Here is a 19,791-nt window from a genome sequence, read left to right on the forward strand (position 1 = left end):
AAAATAGAAGAAAATGTAAAATACCTCATTGGAAAAACAACTGACCTGGAAAACAGATCCAAGAGAGATAACTTAAGAAGTACTAGACTACCTGAAAGCTATGATCAAAAAAAGAACCTGGACAGCATCTTTCAGGAAATTATCAAAAAAAACTGCCCTGCTATTGTAGAACAAGAAGGTAAAATGTAATTGAAAGAATCCACCAATCATCTCCTGAAAAAGATCCCAAAATGGAAACTCCCAGGTTTCATGTGAATGAGAAACCCAATTAGTCCAACAAGCAGTTATTAAATTCCTGCTATGTACAGGCCCTGTGTCAGCCAAAGAAAGGCAAAAGACAGTCCCTGCCCTCAAGAAGCTCACAATCTAACAGAAAAAGACAATACATAAAAAGAAGTTGGGGTGGTGGTAGTGATGGGGAGACTTTAACCTTAACAAGATACCCTTGCTACTTTAGCTACAAAAATCTGAAATAATGTATCCCATAATTCTCAGGTCAAGGAGAAAATACTGCAAGCAGTCAGAACAATTCAAGTATGGAAGAATCACAATCAGGATTACACAGGGTTTAGCCGCATCTACATTAAAAGATCAAAGGACTTGGAATATGAATTTGTTCCAGAAAACAAAGGAGCTTGGATTACAACCAAGAATCAATTACCCAGCAAAACTGAGCATAATTTGACAGGGGAAAAAATGGATATTCAGTGAAATAGGAGACTTTCAAACATTTCTGATGAAAAGACTCCAGAGCTGAACAGAAAATTTGATTTTCAAGTATAAGACTCGAGAATCGAAAAACATAAACAAAAAAGAAAAAAACCTAAGTTATTTAGTAAGGTTAAACTGTTTAAAACTTTAAATGAGAAGATGATACTTGTAACTCTTAAGAACTGTATCCCTATTAAGGCAGTTAGAAGGAGTATACATAGGCAGAGGATAAAGATATAAGTTGACTTTGATGGGGTGATATAAAAAAATTCAGGTGTTAGAAAGGATTTCCTTGGGAGAAGAGGAAAGGGAGAGGCAGAATGGGGTTAATTATATCACATGAAGAGGCATGAAAAACCTATTAACAATGGAGGAAGAGAAGGGAGGTGAGCATTGTTTGAATGTTACTTTCATCAGATTTGGCTCAAAGATGGAATAATGTATACACTCAGTTGGGTATAGAAATCTATCGTACTCTGTAGGGAAGTAGGACAGGAAAGGGACAAGAAAGGGGAGAGTCTGATGGAAGGGAGGGAAGATTGATGGAGGTGATGGTCAAAAGCAAAACATTGATGAGGAGGGACAGGGTGAAAGGAGAGAGAGAAAAAAGTATAAATTGGAAATACACAGTTAGTAATCATAATTGTGAATGTGAATGGGATGAACTCTCCCATAAAATGGAAGTAGATAGCAGAATGGATTAAAAACAAGAGACCTACAATATGTTGTTTATAAGAAACACTTTTGAAGCAGAGAGATACACACAAAGTAAGGTAAAAGACTGGAACGGGGGCAGCTAGGTGGCGCAGTGATAGAGCACTGGCCCTGAAATCAGGAGGACCTGAGTTCAAATCTGACCTCAGACCAAACACTTGACACTTACCAGCTGTGTGACCCTGGGCAAGTCACTTAACCCCAGTTGCCTAAAAAAGAAAAAAAAAAAAAGACTGGAGCTGAATATATTATGCTCCAACTGAAGTAAGAAAAGCGGGAGTAGCTATCATGATTTCAGAGAAAGAAAAAGCAAAAATAAATCTAATTAAAAGAGACAAGGAAGGAAAAATACATATAGCTAAAAGGTACCATAGACAATGAAATAATACAAATATTAAATGTATATGCACCAAATGAGATAGCTTCCAGATTTCTAAAGGAAAAATTAAATGAGTTACAGGAGGAAATAGTAAAACTGTACTAATGGAGAACCTCAACTTTTACTTTCAGAACTAGGTAAATCTAACCACAAAATAAACAAGAAAGAAGTTAAGGAGGTTAGAAAAGCTAGATATGATAGACTTCTGGAGAAAATTGAATGGCACCTACATAAAACCTGACCATGTATTAGGGCATAAAAACCTCCCAATCAAATGGAAAAAGGTAGAAATATTAAATGCTTCCTTTTCAGATCATGATGCAAGAAAAATTCCATTCCATAAAGGGCAGTGGAAAGGATTAAATAGATTAAATATTGATTAAATTATAGATATAGATTAAAAATTAATTGGAAACTAAATAATCTAACTCTAAAGAGTGAGTAGGTCAGAGAACAAATCATAGAAGCAAACAATACTTTCATTTAAGAGAATGACAATAATGATACAACATACCCAAATTTATGGGATGCAGCCAAAGCAACACTTAGGGGAAATTTTTTCTTTAAATGCTTACATCATTTATTTTATTTATTTATTTTATGGCTTACATCCATAAAATAGAAAAAAAGCAGATCAGTGAATTAGACATGCAACTAAAAAAGCTAGAAAATTAAAAAATTTTAAATCCCCAGTTAAACACCAAATTGGAAATTCTGAAAATCAAAGGAGAAATGAATAAAATTGAAAGTAAGAAAACCATTGATCTAATAAGTAAAACTAAGAATTGGTTCTATGAAAAAAAAAACCCAGTAAAATAGAGAAACCACTGGTTAATTTGATTAAAAAAGAAAGAAAGAAGAAAACCAAATTACCTGCATCAAAAATTGTCAGTATCAAAATGAAAATGTGAAGTCACCACCAATGAAGAGGAAATTAAAGCAGTCATTTGGAGCTATTTTGCCCAATTGTATGTCAATAAATCTGACAATCTAAGTTAATGGATGAATATTTACAAAAGTAAAAACTGGCCAAATTAACAATAGAGGAAATAGAATATTTAACCCCATTTTAGAAAAAGAAATTGAACAAGCCATCAATGAATTCTCTAAGTAAAAATCCCCAGGGCCAGATGGATTTACCAGTGAATTCTACCAAACATTTAAAGAACAATTCATTCCACTGCTATATAAACTGTTTGGGAAAATGGGCAAAGGAGTCAGTCCTACCAGCATTATCTGTAATGGGCATAAGCTAGAAATCTTCCCAGTAAGATCAGAGGTGAAACAAGGATGCCCATTATCAGCAGTGTTATTCAGTATTGTACTAGAAATGTTAGCTTTAGCAATAAGAGAAGAAAAATAAATGGAAGGAATTAGAATAGGCAAGGAGAAAACAAAACAATCACTCTTTGCAGACGATATGATGGAATACTTAGAGAGTCCTAGAGAATCAACTAAAAAACTACTTGAAATAATTAACAACTTTAGCAAATTTGTGAGATATGAAATAAATGCACATAAATCATTAGCATTTCTGTATACTACCAACAAAGCTTAGTAGCATGAGATAGAAAGGGAAATTCCATTTAAAATAACTGTAGACAATATAAAATACTTAGGAGTCTTCCTGCCAAGAGAAAACCAGAAACTATATGAACACAATTACAAAATACTTCTCCTGCAAATAAAGTCAAATCTAAATAATTGGAAAAATATCAATTGGGTAGGCCAAGCCAATATAATAAAAATGACAGTTCTACCTAAATTAATTTACTTATTCAGTGCCATACTAATCAAACTACCAAAAGAAATTATTTTATAGAGCTAGAAAGAAATCATAACAAAATTCACCTGGAAGAACAAAATGTCAAGAATATCAAGGGAATTAACAAAAAAGAAAAGGAAGATGACTTTAGCTGTACCAGATCTCAAACTATATTATAAAGTGACAGTCATCAAAACTATCTCATACTGGCTAAAAAATGAAGTGGTGGATCAATGGAATAGATTAGGTACACAAGACACAGTAGTAAATGACCATAATAATCTAGTGTTTGATAAACCCAAAGACCCTAGCTTCTGGGATAAGAATTCACTATTTGACAAAAACTACTGAGAAAACTGGAAAACAGTATGGCAGAAACTAGGTATAGACCAACAGCTTACACCACATACCAAGACAAGGTCAAAATGGATATATGATTTAGGCATAAAGGGTGATAGCATAAGCAATTTGGGAGAGCATGGAATAGTTTACCCATCAGAGCTGTGGAGAAGGGAAGATTTTATGATTAAACAAGAGGTAGATAGCGTTATGAGATATAAAATGAATAATTTTGATTATACTGCGTTAAAAAATTTTTGCAGCAGGGGCAGCTAGGTGGCGCAGCGGATAGAGCACTGGCCCTGAAGTCAGGAGGACCTGAGTTCAAATCCGGCCTCAGATCAAACACTTGATACTTACTAGCTTGTGTGACCCTAGGCAAGTCACTTAACCCCAGTTGCCTAAAAAAAGAGAAAAAAAGTTTTTGCACAAATACAACCAATGCAATCAAGATTAGAAGGAAAGCAGAAAGCCTAGGGAAACAATTTTTACAGCTAGTATCTTTAATAAAGGCCTCATTTCTCAAATATATAGAGAACTGAGTCAGATTTATAACAATACAGGTCATTCCTCAATTGATAAATGGTCAAAGGATATGAATAGGCAGTTTTCAGATGAAGAAATAAAAGCTATCTCTAATCATGAAAAAGTGTTCTAAATCACTATTTATTAGATAAATGAAAATTAAAACAACTCTGAGATACTACCTCACACCTATCAGGTTGGCTAATATGACAGAAAAAGAAAATGATAAATGTTGGAAGAGAATGTAGGAAAATTGGGATACTAATGCACTATTGGCGAAGTTGTGAACTGATCCAACCATTCCAGAGAGCAAACTATGCCCAAAGGGCAATCAAACTGCATACCCTTTGATCCAACAATACCACTACTAGGTCTGTTTCCCAAAGAGATCATAAAAAAAAGGGAAGGACCCATTTGTACAAAAATATTTATAGCAGCTCTTTTTGTGGTGGCAAAGAATTAGAAATTGAAGGATTGTCCACCAGTTGAGGAATGTCTGAACAAGCTGTACTATTATACTGTAGGAGATGACAAGCAGGCAGATCTCAGAAAAACCTGGAAAGACTCACATGAACTGATGCAAAGTGAAGTGAGCAGAACCAGGACAATATTGTATGCAGTATCAGCAACGTTGTGCAGTGATCAACTATGATTGATTTAGCTCTTCTCAGCAATGCAGTGATCTAAGACAATTCCAAAAGACTTGATGGAAAATGCTATCCACATCTAGAGAAAGAACTTATGGAATCTGAATACAGATCAAAGCATACTATTTTTACGTTCTTTATTTTTTTGTGTTTTTTTTCCCTTTTGTTCTGTTTCTTCTTTCACAATATAACTAATATGGAAATACATTTTACATGATTGCACACATATAACTATATCAAATTGCTTACTGTCTTAGGGAAGGGGAGGGAAGGGAGAGAGGGAGAAAATTTGGAACTCAAAATTTTATGAAAAAGAATTTTTTTGAATTGTCTTTACATGTAATTGGAAAAAATAAAATACTATTAGAAAAAAGAAAGGTAGGATCAGGTTTGGGTCAAAGAGGAAGCTGGTAAAATGCTTTGCTAAGTAAATCATGTGCCAATTTGAACTGTTTGAGCCAATAATTATGGATCTTATCCTGGCTTGCTGCTTTCTAGTTTTGCAAAGAAGCTAGTTGTTTATCATTTCTCTTGATGTAAATATCTGTCATTCATTATATTTTGGTACACAAACTTTACATTTATTCCAGGTTATACTATTATCATCTTATTCATTCTCCTCATATTTTTCAACGAGATTTAGATAGAAATGGTCCTGGCACAAATTGCTATCCTATTATTATATATTTAGCATTTTATAGTTTTTCATGAGTGGATAAAACAACTGCTTTTTCTAAGTGAATAAAAGTCTTAACATTAAAGAATTGCTGCTGGGTGAAGGGATTGAGGCATTGTACCCACTCCCTTCCTCAGTAAGGAACTTAATTGTTCTAGACTCATGCATGTTGCTCAGACTCGGTTTATTCCTAAGGGAACCTGACCATGTAGGAAAGAAGTCAGCCTGTTTTTCTCACCTCCTTTGTCTTGTTATGTTCCTCTACCCTGGCAACCTGGGGGAAACTTACTTAAGAATTAGGTGTTTGTGCATATCTAGCTCTCCCCAAGAGGGAGGAATTAAATTTTTAAAGATACTTGTTATAGAGTGTAAATCACTTATCGGATAGATGTTTCATTATTTCTTATATACAAAAGAAATATTAAACACAAGCTCACTCTTGACAGAAATAAATAGGAACAAGTGGCAATACTAACTACTGTTATACTGTACTTACAGGTTAATACTTGAAACTATTTAACATGAAGCAGTTTGCTGGACTGCTGGCATTTTGCATTGCACCTCAGCCCTGCATTATGTTCTTTAAATTTCTGTGTTCTGGTAAAATGAGCCAGTCTTGGGCTCATCCTCTTATTGGTGGCCATCTTCTCCAAGGGTGCTAGAGTAGTTGCTGGAGATTCCTCTCCTTGCTGCCAATCATCTCCAATTAAAAGCACCCAGGTCTACTGGACTACTCTAATTTGTAAGGTCATCTCCAAGCCTGGACACATGTACTTCAAGATCTATGTTCAATCAGCTGCTCAGGTGGGAAATACAAAGTAGAAAAGACAGCTAGAGACCTAAGCAAAGTTTGTCTAGTTGAGTCCTACTATTCCAGTTAACACATGGGAGAATTTTGTCTTCAGCACTTTTTGTTCTCCCCCTTCTCTTTTCTTCGTTCCTTAATCTAGTCCTATAATCATTTCTTCACTCATGTCCCCAACCTGTTTTGATCACCACTGCAAGATTGATTTTGCAACACTACTTTGAACATGCCACCCCGCTTTATTCAATGAGTCTTCATTAATTCCCCTTAGCCTACCAAATAAATTTCACACTTGGCCCTCCCACAGCTTTATCTCTTCCTATTCTCTTTACTCTTTTCTGTAATTGAGCTGAGCTACTCAGCTTTCTTTGTACATAATTCTCCTACCTTCCTTTCTTTGTTCATGCTATTCACTCTATTTGGAGTATCTTCTCCTTACATCTTACTTGTTGAAATCTTAATCATCCATCAGGTCCCAGATTACATGCCTTTCTCCAAGTGACCTTCCTTCCCCTCTACGTTTCTGCTCTATCCCACTCCTGTCTAGAATTTGTCCCCCCCACTCTAATCTGTGTAGCCACTGAAAGTAAGGAAAGTTTATGAGAAACAGTCATGTTATCCTAAGCAGTTTGTGACAGCTGAATGACTACTTCTGAGGTTAGAAAGCTGAAGAAATGTAGAGAGTTGAGTTTTCCAGATTCTTGGGAATAGAACTGCTTTTTGAGGGAGGGAAGAAAGGTGAAGCAATTGGGGTCAAGTGACTTACTCAGAATCACACAGCTAGTGTTATGTGTCTTAGCCTGAATTTGAACTCAGGTCCTCCTGACTCCAGGGCCAGTGCTCTATCCACTGCACCACCTAGCTGCCCCCTTGCTTGTCCTTTTTAAAAGTTTGTCCTACTTGGGGGTGCTGCAGATCTTCCTACTCTAAGAAGATTCATTCTGTTGTCATTCCAAGAGCTTTCTTTGCTTGGCTTTCAAAGAAGGTTCATGACCATTTTTCCTTCCAGGTATATGTTCTGAAGCTGAGCAAGCTGAAACTCTTGCCCTTTCATGCCGATGTGGAGATTGGCCAAGTCATAGAGATTCCTATTGCCATGTACCACATAAACAAGGAGACTGGGAGTGCCATGGCATTTACAGACTGCTCTCTCTTATCTCTGGATGTAAGCATGGATAAGCAAGGGGTCTTTACTCTTCTCAAAGAAGGTAAGGAAACAAGATTTCCTATTTGTGACCTTCCTATAAGCAGGAGGTCAAAAAGAAGAAATTATATTTCTCAATTTTTTTTTATAGGTAGGGAAACAGAGATTAAGTGACTTGTCCTGGGTTTTATGTTGAGCCACTGAACCCAGAACCCAGCCTTCCCAGTTCCCGGGCTAATCCTTTTTCCTTTAAGCTACATGGATACAACTTGTTAACTGGTTAACTATTTTGTTTGTTATCCTTTTCTACACTGACCAGCATCCTAAGTATGACACAACAGGTAGTGATGAGCCTGAAGATCAGTATCTAAGATGAATTATTTTTAATGTCTATTAAATTTTCATTTTCTCTATTTTTCCAGTCCCTGGACCTATATATTCATGCTTATTTACTTCATTCAGATGATGCCTTTTGATCCACAGGTACCCAAAAATCAGGACCAGTCTTCTGTTCTAGTACCCACATAGCAGCCAAGTCCTTGGGCCACACGTTAGTGACAGTGAGTGTGATTGTGCATGATGAATACTTTGATAGCAGTGCCACATTTGCTGCGTATGAACCACTTAAGGTGAGATGTTCCACTAAGGAAGGGGCCAGCAATTCTTCCCATGGGACTCAAAAAGTGTCATTACTTTGATTTGTGGATTCTCTACTTTGAGATCGGCCATTTCTTTGTCTTATGAGTTTCTCACGTTTAGATTCTACTTGGAGTCACAATTATATCATCAAACATAAGTCAAGGAGTTACCTAGGAGTACCTTTGAGATATACCAGCAGTAATTACCATATATTCTCAGGAAGTTCTTCCTACACGAGGGTGGGAAGTTGATTTTCTTCTGCCTCGTGTTCACAGACCTTCTGGGAAATGAGAATAGGATCTTTTTTGTTGGTCACCATTACTATTCCATTTTGATAAAACACTGTTGAGAAATGAGAGTGCAGAGTCCACCTTGCTTGCTCTATATTTTATTCTAGTCAGAAGCTAAAATTGATATGTTTGTAAGTCATTTGCTTACTAGGCAGTGCCAAATCCTGACTCCATGGGAGTTAGAGAAAGGAAGCAATTACAAGGAAGAAGTTAACAGTGATGTGATGATGAAAGTAATGTTAAATTATTAATTTTTAAAGTGGTTTACCTTGTTATTAAAATATGAATGCTAAATAGGCTTCATTACTCCTCTTGCTGCTAGTCCAAGGCGTTCGTCAAACAGGTTCTATGTATGTATATGTGATAGCCACATACTCCTTTGATGCATGAGCAGTGCATGTTAAACTCTTTGCCTAATGTGAATTTACTTAGATATTCAGACCTAGGCCTGTTCTCACTGTTGTAACATTTCTAGGTTTCTTGTATAGTTTTCTGTGTGCCCTTCTATATGTGTCTGATTGTAGATGATAATCTTTTTGGGGAAAGGGGTCATGTCTGTTTCATTTGCATGTATAATGTCAGCACCTTATTATGCAAACTGAAATAAGAATGCTGTTAGATGGTTATGATGATCCATATAGAGCACAGAAACCCAAGTTTTCCTTGTGATTATTTCAACCTTCTTTGTTTTGGAACCTGCCCATTATGTGTTTACACAGTAAATTGATATGGTTTATGCTCTTAGAAGGAAGAAAATACACTGAATGGTACATATTTTACCCATTTTTCCTTTTCTTGCCCCTGCTCCTTTCATTTATGGGCCTTCTTAGTGCAATAGGCAGCATACATTCTCAATTCATGCTTCCAAGAAGGCAGGTTTTTTGTTGTTTGTTTTGCAGAGACAGCGTGGCATAGTAGGAAAAACACTGGATTATGAGTCAGAAGATCTGAATTCTTTCCCAGCTCTGCCCTAGCTACTTGGGCAAATCATTTAACCTTTCTTAGTTTCCTTAACTATTAAAAAAATGAAGATAATAACATCTCCCCTGCCTGTTATACAGATTTGGTATGAAATTTAAATGAGGAAATAATATGTGAAAAACATGTTGCTCCAGTTTGAATCACTGCATAAATACAAGATATTAATATTACTATGTTTTTAGTGGGGGAAGTGGTTCTTTGAAAAGAGATAGTATGCCAAGCAACATGTAGTAGGTTTTTGTTGAGCATTTACTTTGTTCAAAGAGCACTGTACCATATAGAGTTACAAAGGAAATATAAAATATAGTTCCTACTCTTGAGCTCACAAATCAAGTGCGGGAGATAAGATTATGTGCATTTGATGTATTTATATAACATGAAATAATTAAGTGCCAAAATGAATGGTAGAGATAATAAGTGTTTAAAATGGTTGTGGGTTAAGTTAAAGAGGTTGCCTTCATCAAGAAGATAGAACTTGAGGTAGACCTTGAATGATGCGTAAGACTTGGATAGACTAGAAAAATGAAAACATGAATTCTAGGTGAGGGGCCCAATATATGCATAAGTATCTTTTAGGAAAATGTTTTGAGTCTAGTATCATTTCCTATCTCATTCAGATGCTTCATTTTTAACCATATGTAAAAAAAATGCTGAATTTTTTTCTGAATCTTCTGAAAAGTTATTTACACTTCTTCTTGTCCCATTCTTCTGGCCCAAACAGAAAAGGCCCACTGGTTGATACTATAAAAACATGTAAGTGAGTAAGAGACTTATGCTGAAAATCAGCATAGATTGAAGAAAAACCATTGATTAAGATGGGGGAGGGCAGGTAGATTGGCTCTCTTCTTGACAGTTGTCCCAAGATGGGAAGGGCAAAAGTTATTTCTCACTCCTCTTGGCCTGGGGACCAGGACTGGCACCAACTTTCCCAGTCAGCCATGGTTAACTCGTTTCCATGTCTTCAGGCTGTGAATCCTGTGGAGGTGGCACTGGTGACATGGAAGTCTGTGAAGGAGATGGTGTTTGAAGGGGGACCTGGGCCATGGATTTTGGAGCCTTCACGATTTTTTTTGGAGCTGAGTGTGGAGAATGAATTGAAGATCAGTGTATCACAAGTCCGGCTACCAGCAAAGAGAAAACAGAACCAATATATCTACCGGATACTGTGCCAGGAATTAGGAGAACAAGTAGGAAAATGGTCTTTTCTTTATATAACTTAGAGAAAAAGTCACATAATACATTATGCTCTCAGTTATCTTTTCCAAATTTTCATAAAGGAGAGAACCTTTCTTCTCCAGCCAATGAGTGTAAGGAGAATTATTGTTTTACTGATGGAGGACTTTTAAAATTGACTGTCCTTTAATGCACCTGAAGGTTTCAGCTTGCCAATCTGAGGATTCTGATAGTTCTCCAAATAGAAATCAAGGCCTTTTTGTAGTGAGCAGATTCATCTTTCATGATGATTTTCATTGTCATGGGATTTTAGAATTAGAAGAAACTTGGAGATGATCTAATCCAGAGGTATCAGACACATAGCCTTCAGGCCACACGTGCCCATAAGAATTCTGAGTGTGGCTGAACCAGAGAAAAATGTAATTGGGAAATATTTAATAAAATAAAACTACAATAAAACATTGACAATGTTAACATGTGGTTTTCTAAGTCAACATGTAGCCCATAGGGATTTTGTGTACAGTTTTGTGGCCCTGTTTTTATTTGGGTTTGATACCACTGGTCTTCTAGATGGCACATTATACCTTCTACTTCTATAAGTCTTTTCTTTTAATTAAAGAAACAGTTATGTATTTACTGTGTGCAAAGGACTGTACTAGGTACTGCTTCCTTTTTAGTACAAGTACTTAAAAACAAAAGAAAAATAAGGAAAATATTATTTAACAGTAATCCAGAATTTAGATCACTTCTGAATTACATAGATAATATTCCTTTTCCAGAAGCTTTAACTTTTTATATGAAAACTCTCTTAATAAAGGTGCCTTTGCTTTAATTAAGACACTCATCTTTTGGCAGTTCCCTTTTGCTTTTATACCCCCTCAAGATTCTCTGCAGACTTTTCATTAAGAACGGGCAGTTCTGAAAAACAGCCCTTAGTTTACATTTTAGAAATCCCATCAAAGGGTTTAGGTTAACTGTGATAATTAGGCTGTCCTTTATGTACATAAAAATGATATTACTATCCATAATCAATGAAAACATATGTTTTGAATTATTTTTCTAGTAGTAGTGATGGATTTTCATTGATCCACCCACCCTCTCCTACCTTATGTTTAGTGGCAAATATTTGCCACAGAGCTGTCTGCCCACAGTTAAGGATTTAGTCTGTGACTGTGAAACAGAACATAGTTAACTACTGTACTAGGGATCACACCCAAGACTTTCGCTTCATTAATATCATGCTCTAACCAGCTGAGCTAATACACTTGAGTCTATAATATATCTAATTAATTTGACTCTATATTCAATGATGTAGGGGTTAATTATCCAATGTGAAACCCTTAGCTTCTCCTTTGCTCTCCTCACCTTCTGCAGTTCATTAGCACCTTCACCAGGGGAAGATGAAATACAAATTAATTTTATTCTTTGCAAGTAGCCATGATAAAAGTTTTAGTAGAAAGTGGATTAAAACATTTGGCAAAAATACATATATTTTATATATAAAATATTTTATATGTCACATATAATATGTTTAAAATTCTCTATCAATTAATAATGTCCCTACCTCCTATCAGTGCAAACAGTTGAGAGCTATAACACTTCCAAGGGATTTATCTGTATATAATGTCTAAATGGTGATTACTTCCTCTGATTAAGTTATTTATACTGTATTCTATCTGGTGCATATCTGGCATGAAATGCTTCCCCATTACTAATCGTCTTTTTGTATTGATTTCAAAGGTGCTCACATTCCACATTGGAAATCATCCAGGTGTCCTGAACCCCAGCCCTGCTGTGGAGAGGGTACAAGTACGTTTCATTTGTGCCCACCCTGCCAGCATGTCCATAACTCCAGTATACAAAGTGCCCACAGGTGCCCAGCCATGCCCACTGCCACAGCACAACAAACAACTGGTGAGTCCAAACTATGTTTAAGACTAACTTGGTACTGCTGTCCGTTGGTATATATGGATCAACAGGCCCAGGATGTAGTTTCATTTTATTTGAACTTTGAAAATTATGCCACAATTGAAATTAAGGCAAATTGAAGCACAAAGTTGTGAACATGTTCTTATTGGTAAGGCCAGCAGTTACCAATAAAAAGAGTCTTAGCTCCTCAGCAAGCCAAAGACCCTGAATGAGGGTAAATAGATCATTTTTATAGATGAAAGGAAGACCAACCAAAAACTAGAAGGCAGCATCATAGGTGGAAAAAACAGTATGATTGGTTACAGAGTCAGAAAAACATCATAGATGTGGGGGCCAATATGTTTGTCTGGAAATTTAGAATGCGGGGCTAGCAACAGCCCCTCCTTCCATCTTGTCACTGTGGAAAACTCATTGGTGATACTCACCTGCATGGCTAGTTAGTATCACAACAATAACAGACCAGACTTTCTTGAAGAACAACTGGTGTTGGGGCAGCTATGTGGTGCAGTGGATAGAGCTCTGGCCTTGGAGACAGGGGGACCTGAGTTCAAACCTGGCTTCAGACACTTGACACTTACTAGCTGTGCGATCCTGGGCAAGTCACTTAACCCTAATTGCCTCACCAAAAAAAAAAAAAGTGTTGCAGAAATAACAGACCAGACTCCTGACAGCCACCTACAACCTTCAAGGATAGCCGATTTACTTAACACAAGAATAGAACAGTGATTAGCAGGAAAACTGAGCTTTCTATACTTATTAACTCAGAAATAAAAGTTAAACTAATGAACTTGTGAACTTAACTCAGAGACCTAAGACCTAACTCAAAGGCAGTATACAGAATGTCAGCAGTGATACAGAATCAGTTACAAAAATGGAGACAATATTAATTTGATTTTCTCAACTAGGAGTTTATATACTGTTCATTATATTATCTAAGAATTCCAGAATTTGCTATACCAAGTGACATATCTGTGTCCACTCTATCCTTGCACTGTTATCCAACTTTTTATTATGCAAGTGAGGCTGGAATCTGATGCCATCTCCCCTCAATTTAGTTGATAGAATGTAGTCATACCTGATAAGGTTTTAATATGTGACAGTGATCAGAGGTGTGATTGAGTCATTCAGGGAACACATTAAAATTGTCTGAACAAATTAGCAGAACCTCTGAGGTATCTAAATGCCTTTACTGTAGAAAAACTTCAACATATGGAGAGTGGAAAAGATTACAAGACAGAAGCTGCTTGTGGAGTGAGAGCCAACCCCTTCAAGGAGGAAGAAGAGGTTTCTTTTTTCTTCCTACCTCCTATCAGTCACAGCATGTAGAAGCAAAGCCGAAGAGTTCTGTAGTTCAAGAGAAAATTTAAATGACAGGGCGTTACTATGTGCCAGGCATTATGCTAACCATTGAAGATATAAAAAGTGAGCAGTCCCTGTTCTCAAGAAGCTTATATTATAATGGAGAAGAAAGCACATATAATGTGATGGAAGGAAGAGAGTTTTGGTCTGAGAAATCATATAAGACGAGTTGGTCCAAAGGGCATTCATTTGATACCCTCTTTGTAGAAGCAGTAGTAGTGTTTAATTTGATTACTCTGCATAGAACGGGAGATGGAAAGAGCATAGGAGTAGGCTATACATGCACAGTAGCAGGACTGACAGCAAAATTGCCTGGATGGGATATGAAGTATGGTGTCTGGTCTGGGGTTGACTGGGTATAGTGGGCTAGGTAAGTTTGTATTCACTCAATGATTCACTCACCAATCAAAATGGCTCAGCCTCAAGGGTAGGAGTTCCAAAGCCAATCAAATTACCTTCCCTAGAGACTGGAAAATTATGAAGGTCTCATGCAGAGGGTATTGGTCCAGAAGGGGAGTAGGAAAGCAGGGAGTAGGGCAGGTGGTGGCAGGGGAACCTATCATTCATGCAGAACCAAAATGAAAAATTTTTGTTATATAATCTAAGTGTATTTTGGAAGGCAGAATTATGATACATGAATGTAATGGAATAGTCCTGTGCTATAAGAAATAATGAATCTGATTAATTCCAGGAAGCATGGGAAGACCTATTCAGCTTATATAGAGTGAAGTAATCAGAGCCAGGAAAATAATATACACAATGACTGCAACTATATATAAATGGAAAGAAAAGAAATTAAACTAAACACTGTGTCATTAATTGTAATAACAAGGCTTGGCTCTGGAGAATACACCTTCTTCTCCTCTTTGTAGATGTGGAGGACTTGGAGTGTGGAATATTACACATATGCTTTCAAACACAATTAATGTTTTGGTTGATGTTGCTGAACTGCATTTTTCTTTTTGATGCTTTGTGTCAAGGTATGGCCCATTAGGGAGAGAGAAAAGGAGGAATATGTTACGAAATGAGAGTAATGCAAAAGTAAAAGCTATCAATAAATACAAGATGTTTTTAAAGTATTGTGACACAGTGGTCTGTCCCCTCTCTCTCAGATACCTGAATGTCTATAGAGACTATTAATATAATGATTTACTCGAACAAAGTGACCAGAGTATAAAATAATTTATAAAAAATTTGGTTCCTACCATAATACCGGGGACTGTTATGTTTGAACTCAGATTCCTGTGTCAAGCCTGAGGGACACTATCCTCGAACTGGCAGTATTTGACCAGCACCGAAGGAAATTTGATAACTTCAGCTCCCTAATGTTGGAATGGAAATCCTCCAATGAAACACTTGCCCACTTTGAGGATTACAAATTAATGCTGATGGTAGCCAAGGATGATGGAAGTGGACAAACCAGACTGCATGGTAATTTTTATTAACACTATATGATTATAATAGTGTTTTCTATGTATTATCTCATTTAATTCTCACAACCCCTTGAAGTAGGTAAGTGTAAATATTATTGTAATTTTACATTTACCTTTCTGAAGCTCAGAGAGCTTAGATGACTTTGCAGGTAAGTGGCAGAACTCACATTCAACTTTTCCCACTCCAAATGCAATTCTCTTTCCTATGGGAATTTACGAGATGTTCCAACACGTAGGCCATGTTTTTGTACTTGTAGAAAGACATTTCATTTGAAGTCTGATAATTAAAACCTTATCTCTTTTGTTGTCTTTGAATTTAAAAGTCATACCTCCTTCTACAAAAGATACAAGTTATTTCATTTCTAGCATTGTATTTCTTGTGAAAATGAAATTGAATCAATAATTATAAAAATGTTTATTGAATTGAATTTACAAGTATTGATTGAATGCCTATTCTAGGCCTAATGGGGAATATAAAAAAAGATATTAGATAACATTCTTGCTCACACAGAGCTTTTGATCTAACAGCAGAGATAAGACATATATTTAAGGAATAATTTAAAAACAGGACAATACAAGTTGCCTGGTATTCAGAGTCCCCATAATGTGGCACCACCCTTATTTTCCAGCCTCATTCTATCTACTGTATTCTGTAGTCAAACTGATCAATACTCTACTCCTTGCTCTACCCCTTTACCTCTTCTTATACTGCTTTCTATCCCACCCCCCTTCACACTTACTGACTTTCTAAAGCACAACTTAAATGGCACTTCTTCCCTGAAGCTTTCCCTAAGCCTGCCTAGTTGGTAATGACCTCCCCACTTTGTACTCCATATAACACTTTTTTTTGGCTATTTAATTATTATATTGTATATTATAGATAATCTACAAGAGGATAAACTCCATGAGGAATTTCTCTAAACTTTGTAATTTCTTAGTAATTAGCACAGTGTAGGCACTTAATAAATGTTGTTATTAAATATTTTGAATTATGTGGGATAAATAATTAAAATGGAACAGTCTAATAAAGTTAATGATATGATATAGAGAATAAGTACAAAAGAAGTTAGAGAATTAGTGGAGGCTATAATCATCTGGAAAAAGATTCGTAGAGGAAGTGTGCTTTTAGTTAAGCTCTGAAGGCTAGGTAGGCTATGGATAGAGATGAAGTGGGGAATAGAGGTTCTAAAGGAATCTGTACATGCCTCACTGAGAATAGTGTAGTGGAAAACCAGAAAGGAAATTGGTCTAACTTGAATAGAAGGGGTGTTATTGTGGAGTAAAAGAAGAGGTTGCTTAGAGTGCTAAGGTGGGTCCAAATTTTGTAGGATGATGAATGCTAGTTTAAAGAGTTTGGGTGGAGTTGTGCTAGATGATCATTCCATGACATCTGTGAGAGATCCAGTGGGGAATAGGTAATCATAGTTTTTGTGTAGGGAAGTGAAATGATGAAAAGTAATGTTTTAGGAAGTTTGTTTTGGCAGCCTTAGGCATCATGAATTGAAGAAGGAGGATATCTAAAGGAAATAGCCATTTGTTTTTCTTTCCAACAAATTCTTGTATGGAAACGATGTCATTTATTTAATCTTTGAAAAAAATCAGCAGAATTAAGTCTTCCTCCTAATCTTTCTCTATTATTCAGTTTGTTTTTTATGAAATTATTTGTTGTGTTTCCAGGGCATAAGATCCTGAAGGTTCACCAGCTCAAAGGGACTGTACTCATTGGAGTTGATATTGTGGGCTATTCAGTGAAACATAGCCCAAAAGTAAGTAAGAATAAGAGAAAAAATTTTTAACACTTCTAAATGGAGTTTGATTGGTTAGTTAGCAAACTCCCTTACTATCAGAATCAGAAAATATAGATTAAATAAGTTTGATGATTGAGACTTTTTACTTTAAGGGTTGTTTCTCAACCAAAGTAAAATATCCAAGAACTATATCCCTGTATTTTTAGCACCTATAAGGGTTAACTTCTCTGACTTGGCAGTGGAGGAGGTGAGGAGAGGAAGTTAAAAGGAGACATTTATTTTTAACTTTCTGTGGTTCTTATTACATCTTCAGGAATTCTCCAACTTGCTCAGGTCTGCCGCTGTGGAATTGCTCCTGGTGGAGGATGTGACTGTGGTACCTGAGGATGCCAGAATATATAATCACCCTGATGTGAAGGTAAGAGCTGCCCAATGGTAACTAACTTGAATCATGTTGGAGAGGAAAGTAGTACAAATTTATTCTTAAATCTGAAATCTTAATAGTTATTAACATAGCTTCTAAAGTAGTAACACCAAAACATCAATAAGACATTTGATATGTAGAAAATAATTAATTTAATTTTTAAAAAATTTATTATGTTAATCATCTTCTCTCTGAAATAACATGACCCTAATTAGTTTATCTACATCCTCTTTAGAATGACATATAGATTTTTTACCCTATTAACACTGTATAAACTGATTTTTTTCCTGTAGGAAATATTTAGTCTTGTAGAGGGATCTGGTTATTTTTTGGTCAACAGCAGTGAACAAGACATTGTCACTATCACCTACATGGAATCTGAGAGTTCTGTTCAGGTGAGTCTGAGAGATGCTCCAGGCTTTCTTAAGCTTGTCCTCCAGAAAACATTTTGGGCAAGTTTCATGGTGTTTTGTCTGCTTCTTCCAAAATGTTATTTGTAGCTAATTGGAATTCTTAAGCTTTTTAAAATTTTTCTCTTATTATGAATTTGACAAACATCAACCGATGTGAACATTTCTATGTACAAAGAACAGAAAAAGAAGATTGTATATTAAACCATGAATTTCTACTGTGTTCAACATACTCATTGATAATCACTATCCTTATATAACTTCCCCATGCCCATGCAAATATGTATATACATATACATACACACACACACATATATATATATATATATATATATACACACACATATATATAATAAAGCCTTCCTTTATAACAAGTAAGTAAAGTCAAGCAGAACAAATTCATAATTGTTCATGTCTGGAAATATATATCTGAAAGTATGTGTGTATCTACAGTCCATTATCCCCTCTCTTCCAAGAGATAGGAAACGTGCTTCATCATCAGTCCTCTGGAGTCATTGATTTGGTTCAGAGTTCTTAGGTGTTTCAAAGTTGTTTCCCTTTATAGTATTATTGTATTCTGGTTCTGCTCCCTTCACTCTGCATCATTTCATACATATCTTCTTAGGTTCATCTGAATTTGTCCCTTTCATCATTTTTCATGGAACAATAATATTCATTTTGTTCATATATTATAATTTGTTCAGCCATTCCCCAATTTATGAACATTCACTTTGTTTCCAGTTAATTACTACAATAAAAGGAGCTACTATAAATATTTTTGTACATATAGATTTTTTTCCTTCTGTCTTTGATCTTTGAAGATTTGTGCCTTGTAGTAATATTGAAGGTCAAAGGGTTTATACAGTTTAGTGACTTTCTGGGCATAATTCTAAATTGCTATCCACAGTAGTTGGACCAATTCACAGCTCCAGCAATAGCGCACTAGCATACCTGTTTTCCCACAGCCCCTCTAAAAATTGTCATTTTCCTTTGCCATTGCTACCAGGTTGATGGGTATATTGTGGAAACTCAGAATTTTAATTTCCATTTCTCTTATTAGTGATTTGGAGTATTTTTTTTATAAGACTGTTGAAAGTTTGAATTTCTTCTTTTGAGAATTGCCTATTCCTATCCTTTGGCCTTGTAATTCTTACATATCACAAGTAATTGGACAGAGATGTAAATCTGTTTAACTCAACAAACAGTTATTAAGTGCCTGTTATATCCACTGGCAATAGAGATTCAAAAACAAAAATAGTCATACTCTCAAGGAGTTTACCTTCTATTGGGGTGATACAATATATACATAGATAAATAAAGGTAGTTTGAGGACAGAGGGCGTGGTCATTGGGGAAAAGGAGGAAGTTAAGGAAAGGCTTCGTGTAGGAAGTGGCACCTAAGCTTAACTTGGAAGGAAGTTAAGGATTCTAAAAGGTGGTGGTGAAAGGGAATGGCATGCCAGTCTTGGGGAACAGACATAGAAAAGCCTGTGTGTTTAAAAGATGGAATGCCAAATTCAAGGAACATTTAGTATGCTAATTTGGTTGGGATGTAGATTGCATAAAGGGAAGTAATATGAAATACATCTAGAAAGGCAACTGGAGCCGTATTGTAGGTATCTACAAAAGCCAGATTGAGGAAGTTGTATTTTATCCTGGAGGCAAGAGGGAGTTGCTGAATATTTTTGGGTGGAAGTATGC

The 19,791-nt window shown here is 36.0% G+C and overlaps 1 protein-coding gene across 1 annotated transcript in view; it reads left to right on the forward strand.

Annotated features, from left to right (window-relative positions):
- The window catches only part of LOC114049843 (nuclear pore membrane glycoprotein 210-like), a 127,352-nt gene that overhangs the window by 50,974 nt on the left and 56,587 nt on the right, over positions 1-19,791 (forward strand). The window contains exons 12-19 of the mRNA XM_027871268.1: positions 7,571-7,769; positions 8,189-8,334; positions 10,581-10,802; positions 12,529-12,702; positions 15,315-15,507; positions 17,187-17,275; positions 17,571-17,675; positions 17,975-18,076. Of these exons, the coding sequence (XP_027727069.1) occupies positions 7,571-7,769; positions 8,189-8,334; positions 10,581-10,802; positions 12,529-12,702; positions 15,315-15,507; positions 17,187-17,275; positions 17,571-17,675; positions 17,975-18,076 (1,230 nt within the window). The remainder of the gene's footprint in view (positions 1-7,570; positions 7,770-8,188; positions 8,335-10,580; positions 10,803-12,528; positions 12,703-15,314; positions 15,508-17,186; positions 17,276-17,570; positions 17,676-17,974; positions 18,077-19,791) is intronic.

The sequence above is a fragment of the Vombatus ursinus genome, unplaced genomic scaffold, assembly GCF_900497805.2.
Source record: "Vombatus ursinus unplaced genomic scaffold, bare-nosed wombat genome assembly UNPS02014798.1, whole genome shotgun sequence".
Classification (NCBI taxonomy): Eukaryota; Metazoa; Chordata; class Mammalia; order Diprotodontia; family Vombatidae; genus Vombatus; species Vombatus ursinus.